Below are 8074 nucleotides of genomic sequence, written 5' to 3'. Positions count from 1 at the left end.
TAGGCTATGTATAATGAAGGCTTACCCGCGAGGAGGAAAATACTAATGGAACAATTTGATGTCCTCTTAATCCTATGTAAAAAGCTCTGTCGCAGCCCCAATATTGACTGAATGGGTAATTAATGGTTCTCTATGGCGAATCCTGCGGGATAATCCTTCAGTGGGAGAGGGAAAAGGAGAGGGAGAGGGAGAAGGCGGGGGGAAGGGGGAAGCCGAGAAGACTGCCATGGCAATTATTATTTCGAAAATACTTCATTGTTGTTGTTATGATGTTGATGTTGATGATGATGATTATTGCTATTGTTGTTGTTTTTGTTATTATTCTTATTATTAAAACCTTATATTATTCCTTCCTGAAAATCTATTATAATTGTTAGTAGTAGTAGTAGTATTGTTGTTATATTTTATTCTTAAAATGTGGAATTACACTAGCTGCACCCCTGTCAATGACTTTCACTAACATTGCTACTACTATGCGTTTGAATTTTTTTCGTATTGATGAATGTACTCATTTTTTCAGATTTATTAATAGTTTAGTTCATTCTGACCGGCATATCCAAAAAGGTTTCTAAACTGGCTCATTTACCTTTTTGACAAGAAGCGTACGGACGTTTTGTCTCTTTCGTTGTTGCTAGGCAAACGTTCGCTTCCCACTTTATCTAACTTAATCTGTTATTATATTATTATACTAAATTACTATGGCATTTTCCCGAAAAACGTATTATGGTTAAGGGGTTGACACCTGTTAAATGAATGACGTGAGTAATCTCTCCGATGATGAATAGATTGCATCTTTGTGAAGAAATTACGGGTTATTTCGCAAGGAATGTGGCTACACCACAGAAGTACGAAACACAAGACAAGCGCAAAACACTGGTTCCATGACTTAACCATTTTAATTATCCCAAAGTAATTCTTTCCAACGGTTTATTTTGCGCATAAGAGGGTATAACATCGCAGCGTGTACTGCGTGTTAAATGAAAATTAACTAAATGAACTAAAACACATAGATGTGTGGGACAAAGTAATGATGTGCGGGGTCATCGGTAAACTAGTACACGGAGAGAAAGATTAAGAAAAAGATCAAGTTTGAGCAGGGTATTTTTAACCCCCCCCCCCCCCCCCCCCCCTCCCTCTCTCCCTCTCTCCCTCTCTCTCTATCCCTCCCCAACCGTCCCTGAAGACTGCAAATGAGGTGCATATCAGTGGTTTTCAAAGGATTAGCTCTATAACATATTATTAGCCTTCGTGCATACAAGAACTGGCGGAAGGGTGTTCAGTGACTGCACATTTGTCAGTTTATAGTGTGTTGCTGTAATGAGATCAGCATAACCCCACAGACTGTTTCCATTGTAGGACAGTCATTATTAGTATTATTATTATTATTAGTAGTAGTAGTAGTAGAAGACGTAGTAGTAGTAGTAGTAGTATTGTTTTTACTGTGGTAATGTAAAGACGTAGGCCTATCTTAACAGTGTCTGTTAAGATTTATCAACAGAAAAAACAATGAAGATCTAGTAAATATTGAATGTTCATTCCAAATGTATTTATGGTTAAAACGACATGAGAAAACTTCAAAAACGTTTAGTTTTGAAAACACACCTAAAACAAAGCGAAGTGCCGGGGCACATCATTTTTGAAAGTCCTGTAGACATTAATGAGGCCCATAGGCTACAACATAACCACTCCACTAATAATAAAGGCACACACAAACTAAATGAGCAAAATTCGCAACGGGGAATATCATTCGACAACGATTCAGCCTTAACTTTAAAAAGTAATGTTGAGCTTCTTGTTATACTTAGTCTCTTTAAACAATTTATCGTGTTCACGTTTGAAATAGAATCTATTACAAATGCAACCAGTGGGACTGTGTAAATGGATAATTTTATTTTTCCACGTATATCTTGATTTTTATACAAATAAGATACCCGTGATGTTAAGGCCAGGTACTCCGATGCAATAGTTGTGTTGCAGAAATCAGAAACTTAAGGAAGTGCCTAATTACCAGTAAAGGTCGCACAGCCCAGAAGAGCCGCCTGTAATCAGTTAGTACGCAGACAACCTCATTCTCCAAATCGCCATATCGATCACACTATACTCTAGTGCTTTGTCCGCGTGTATGTGTGCGAGTGCGCGCAGGCGAATGCGTGCGCGCGGTGACATTTTGAGTCGGTTGTGATGGTGACACGTACTTATGTGATACATACTGCGGATTTATTATATTGTTGACACGCACAATGATGTTGACATCAGTGATTAACGGTAGTTTGTATTTTTTCACAGCCACAATAAATTCTGCAGGTCATCTATCAGCGCTTAGGCCAAGGTTTTCAGGAGACCAATTTTCATAAAACTACAGGATGCACGCCGCTTTACGAGTAGACCAAGTTATATATTCGTTTCCCCTACACATGTCGATGGGGTTTTTATTAGAAAGAACAATAAGCACAGACCCCGAAGTATGCCATTGGCAGTCATCTCTCTATACTCCCGACCTAGCTCGCGCTGGGTTGGTTAGGGGAAACTTCACTTCTGACTTGACAGCCTGTCAGAAAGTGGGAGGTCTCTAATGACGTCAAAGCCTAGAAAAGTGGCTCTGTGGAACAGAGGGAACTCGGAACAGCTGAAATGAACGGCAAACCACCGAATGTGCGCGAGCCTTCGGATATAATAACAGCTACCTGCCCCTGTCACTCCGACTCTCATAGCCACTCGCCGTGTCAGCCAGGATATGTTTATTTGATTCCGCTTCTTATTAAAAAAGGATATTCATGTCTTTCTGATGCTGATGATAGGCTACCGGTATGGCTTTAATTTAGAGCATTTTAAACTGCTTGAACTGAGCTACAAGTATCTTGGAGAAGCTGCGCCGCCTAAATTGTAATTTCAACATTTTCTTTCCGTCAAAAGCTGTCGCTCGCGCTTTGGAGCATAATCGGTGTTCCGCACAGTCTTTATTCCAGTTTATCGATGAACCCAATGAAGGATTCGTTACACTTGGATCATCACCATATAGGCAATAAACTCGTCTCTCCAAACCAAACGACACTTGCTATGGCTTCTAGTCTTCAGCCGCTGCAGCGGTCTGTAGACTCAAAACACCGTCTGGAGGTGAGGACACAGTCGGGAACCTCCAGCCCAGAGTCTATAGGTAGGTGATTAAATATGGTCCTAATAATATCGCGCCTTTTTAGTAGTAAACGCAACATCACTTCCACTGTCCGAAGGGTATAAAAACCGTGAAAAAAATAGCCTCGCGATTTATCTGGGAATTACGTTTTTGCACTGGGCAGTTAAGACTTGCTTCAAATTGAAGAAAAATAATCCGATAATTGTTGTGGCTTTATAATAAAGGTATTTTATTTAAACGCCGCGTGCATCTGAACAGACCGACATCCCCTGACAGAGAGGGCTCCCGCATTGTCCTTATTTATTTTGCGTTAGACCACAAGGTTAATAATAACGTTTGCTTACATGACATGTTTCTCTTTAAATCTGGAACTTATTTTTGCTGCACTGTGCCCTGTAGCACAGTGTAGTGCTTCAGCATTTCAGGACCAATTAATATTTTAACTTTGGATTTTAAGCAATATTTTGAGTAAATGCAATTAAGCTCCGGGTTTCTTTGAAATCTTGAAATCTCCTTTCTTCTAGTGACAGACTGTACGGACTACATTCCAAGCGCATCGAACGCGTCCCTACTTCCATTGTACATTTGATATCCTGACAGCACAGCGCTCGAGGAATTTCTGTGTATTGATATTAATTAAACGGTGACTGCAAACCTATTTAATCCTTACAGAGAGAGAGAAAACTCAGAGCAAAAACGACGACGCTTCGGATGATCCATCAAAAAAGAAAAGGCAGCGACGACAGAGGACCCACTTTACTAGCCAGCAGTTACAAGAACTGGAGGCCACGTTCCAGAGAAATCGCTATCCGGACATGTCCACGAGAGAGGAGATAGCCGTCTGGACCAACCTCACAGAGGCCCGAGTCAGGGTAAGGTCGTGGATGTAATATTTCCCTTATTTCACGTGTTTATTCGGTTACTGTAACATAATTTTATAATAAAAGTCCTTGAAAACACGACGCGATCTAGCTGCTTTCTTTGAAAAACATCGGGCTTGAAGTAGCTACACTCCTAACTTGCCTAAGTAAAACCGGAATAAAGTGTCCAATTCCAATGTGCGGAGCTTACTTAATTGCTATGCCTCCAGTGCAGTTTGTTCTGAACAAAGCCTATGTCTCCATACACCTGAGTAATAATATTGTGACATTGTATTGAAGTTTTTATGCTTCTCCGGCTTAATGTTTATGAAATAAATTTAACTAGTCTTCTTTACTCTGTATTGTATACCCGTGTCTGTGCATAAAGAGCCGTGCTACTTTATATTCCTTTGGTTTATTTTAGTTTGGTTTTAATTAACATATCTTATTTTTATGGAGATCAAATATACCCCAATAGTTCTGCTCAAATAATACTCCTTTTTCTAATTTTTTGTGTGTAGCACGTTGGCTCTTCATTGTGTATTGTCTTCATTATGTAGGCTATTTAACCCTAAGCGTGAGTAATTTATAATCAAATCGTGCAATAAAAGTTGGCTAAGCGTTTTGTTCTCTCAAAAATAAAAATTAATTATTCTAAATATCGTCTAAACACACCCAATAAGGATTAGTCCGATTGTCTTTAACACAATGTTTATGTAATAGATGTAGCCTATGCAGGTTAAATATTTACAACGGTCCAATTAACTGATTGACTAAAGTAGATTGATTAACACAGACGCGTAATAGTTGTTTTGTTCTTTTAATATATATATTTTTTTAAATCATAAAATCGATTGTTTCTGTGTTTTTCCTATTTTCGTTTCCTTCGATGAGTGTCTGGTTTAAAGTTTTTAAACGCATATTGCTCGGGATACGTTTCAACATAAGGCCACTGTTCAGCTGACGGGGAAATTAGATATTTGTACCGCGTTGTGCCGAGACCAGTGGCAGATGTGCAAAGCATATATTTTGTGGTGCGCAGTCTGGTGTTGTTTGTTTAGGTCCCCAACTGTCTTGGGGGCCGTTCTGGAATATACACGTCTCCAGACTCGAGATTAGAGTGGCTGAGCGGCAGACGTGTGTATTAGGTCTCGTGTAAAATCACAACCCGATTATATAGCGCGAGCGGGACGAACGGAGGCTCTTTTTAGATCCTACTTAGACGTGACATAGGTGATCATAAAAAGACTGTGGTTCAGAGGCATTTGGAGAGAAAAAAATTAAATTGCTCAACGCTTTTATATTCAGTATCCTGCGGTAATATCATGAGTCATTCTGTAGTAGGCCTGTAATTAAGTCTCTTTGTACTTTACGCTAATCTATTTGATTTTCAATTAAATATTCCTGTTGTGTATGCAGAAGAACAAAACCTACACAAGCGTTTTTCCATTATAGTGCTGATTTATTTTATTTTACTAATTATAGCCTACTCTGGGCTATACGACTTTTGTTTAGAAATTCAACAGAAGTGTGTTTGTAATAGGCCTAATAATGTAGTAACTCCCTGTTCATTTCTTTAGGTCTGGTTCAAGAACCGCAGGGCCAAATGGAGGAAACGAGAAAGAAATCAACAAACCGAACTATGTAAGAACGGTTTTGGTCCTCAGTTTAATGGACTCATGCAGCCGTACGACGACATGTACTCCAGCTACACGTACAACAACTGGGCCGCCAAGGGGCTGACGTCGGCCTCCTTGTCCACCAAAAGCTTTCCTTTCTTCAATTCCATGAATGTCAACCCGCTGTCGTCACAGACGATGTTCTCCCCGCCAAACTCCATCTCTTCTATGAGCATGTCCTCGAGCATGGTGCCTTCCGCTGTAACCGGCGTCCCGAGCTCCAGTCTGAACAGCCTCAACAACTTGAACAATCTCAGCAACCCCTCTCTGAATTCGGGAGTTCCGACGCCGGCCTGTCCGTACGCGTCCCCGACCCCGCCGTACGTTTACAGGGACACGTGTAACTCTAGCTTGGCCAGTCTGAGGCTGAAGGCCAAGCAGCATTCGAGTTTTGGATACGTCCAGAACCCGGCCTCCAATCTCAGCGCGTGCCAGTACGCCGTGGACAGACCAGTGTGAAACCTGGGAATTCTAAATGCGGTTCACAACGAGCGGAGCCTACCAAATCCTTTTCTTTTTTTTTCTTTTTCTGTCTCAAAAAGGCACTACAAGACTGCACACAGCTTAAAGGAGCGGAACCCGGAGGTGGAGATCCTAACTCAAAAGGAATTCATGATTAATTATACGTTCTCCAACGAGTGGTTTTGTTCGTCGTCAGGAGAGGGGAAGAATTGTACTGGCGTATATATATACATATATATATATATATATATATATATATATATATATATATATCGTTTTTTGACGTTTCGAATTTTGGACACTAATGACTGAGAGGATGTACATATGTCTTGCAGTCGATTCATTTTTTAAGAGCAAATGCTAGCTACAATGTTTTCAAGGTTCAAAGCATGTGAGAATCGTAAAAAAAATTGTTTTGCTTGCAAATAAGGGAATGTGTATATATTAAATGCTCCAGTTGTATGTTTCTAACATACCCTAAATTTATTATTAAATGTATGTGTGAATATCGGTTTTAGAGTAGCGATTCGGTTATTAAGACGCATAAAATATGGCAGCAAAACGAAATAGAATTTGCTCTGTGTTTGGTATTTGGTACAGACTTTGTTTTTGTTTTGCAGCAACAAAATAGTAATAAAATAGTGAGTTTATTTAATGGGAGTAAATATATTGTTACGATACTTCAATTCGCTATGTTGCCTGTTTCCTGTTGGTATAACACAGTCGTAGTTGGGCCTTCTGCATATGAAGTGCTTTTCTATTTTTTATTTTTATTTAATTTTTTTATTTTTTGGTGTTCAGTTATTTCCCGAATGTAGAAGGAAAACTTCTCTCATACACATTCTTGAAGTGTAATACGCACAAGGAGTACCGGGCGGCGGGTTGTTCCAGGTATGCTACCGTATCTTGCAAGTTGCCTGCATTATTGTAGTAGTCGGAATAATATCGGAACAAGAAAAAGGAAGAAAAGCTAGTCTAAATCAACCGGTCAAAGAAGCATCGACAAATGCCTCTGGAAATGCATTACAGGTGCTGTTTAAAGTATTATTATTATTATTATTATTATTATTATTCACACGTGACATGTTAATTCTGTGATAATCTTTTGAACGTGGTAATAATAATGGCGAGTTACGGTGTGTTACTTGTTGACCCACTTTCTCGCGGTAAATTTTCTTTGCGCCCAACCGTACGTGTGTATGTTCAATGCTACCCTTCAAAGTTTTGTACATATTTGCGATGGTATTTATTAATCTGGATTGCCCGTATAAGCGTTAAACCGGGGCGTTCCAAAATTAGAGTATACCAAAAAAAAAAAAAAAAAAAGAACAAAAATTCCAAAATGAGCTTTCTCCTGAAAGGCTGTTCTTGAAATAAACAAAATAAACGACCAATCGTAAATCACAAATACAACGTATGCAATAATGCTTATGTCAGGCTTGGAGTCGAGTCAACATAAGTCTGATATTTTATCCCTGGGATACATACAATCTTTTAACATTTTTTTTACGATTATGCTTATCAACGTTTTATAATAAATGGTAGGCTATACAAATCATGTTCTGGAACAATCCTCAAGCAAATCCTGCTGTTTTGGCACCGAATGTGGATAGTCCTGTTGGTGGAGAGTTATGGTTTTCATTAAATGCGCTGAGAGCGAGAAAATATTGTTCACAAATGAGCACAAACTAGCACTGGAGCGGCGGAGGTGTTAACGTACTGAATCAGGGTTAGTGGAGCGCATGTTGAACAAGTATGAAAACTGAATGTGCAACTCCCGATTCATACAGTTGTTTTAAATCATTTCTAGCAGCAGGATAAATGTCAAGTACTTTGCCGGTCCTCTTCACAGACAAGTAGGAGCAAGCGATTGAATGTGTGTTAATGTTTCCGCTTCTCCTGGATTTACGGTTTTCGTGTTGTTAATTGTTTGGTTTGGT

The 8074-nt window shown here is 39.4% G+C and overlaps 1 protein-coding gene across 2 annotated transcripts in view; it reads left to right on the top strand.

Annotated features, from left to right (window-relative positions):
* Positions 1-7460, top strand: part of LOC118227076 (pituitary homeobox 2) — a 12142-nt gene extending 4682 nt beyond the window's left edge. Inside the window, exons 1-3 of one of the 2 annotated variants that reach the window (XM_035417192.1) lie at positions 2464-3154; positions 3806-4005; positions 5574-7460. In XM_035417192.1, the coding sequence (XP_035273083.1) occupies positions 2974-3154; positions 3806-4005; positions 5574-6131 (939 nt within the window). In that variant the 5' untranslated portion in view covers positions 2464-2973 and the 3' untranslated portion in view covers positions 6132-7460. Of the gene's footprint in view, positions 1-2463; positions 3155-3805; positions 4006-5573 lie in introns of those variants that run through there. The other variant, XM_035417193.1, reaches the window with a different exon arrangement.
* The last annotated feature ends 614 nt before the right edge of the window (positions 7461-8074 follow it).

This window comes from Anguilla anguilla, chromosome 5, assembly GCF_013347855.1.
Source record: "Anguilla anguilla isolate fAngAng1 chromosome 5, fAngAng1.pri, whole genome shotgun sequence".
Taxonomy (NCBI): Eukaryota; Metazoa; Chordata; class Actinopteri; order Anguilliformes; family Anguillidae; genus Anguilla; species Anguilla anguilla.
The sequence above is the reverse complement of the archived record's forward strand: the minus strand, read 5'-3'. Positions and strand labels throughout refer to the sequence as shown.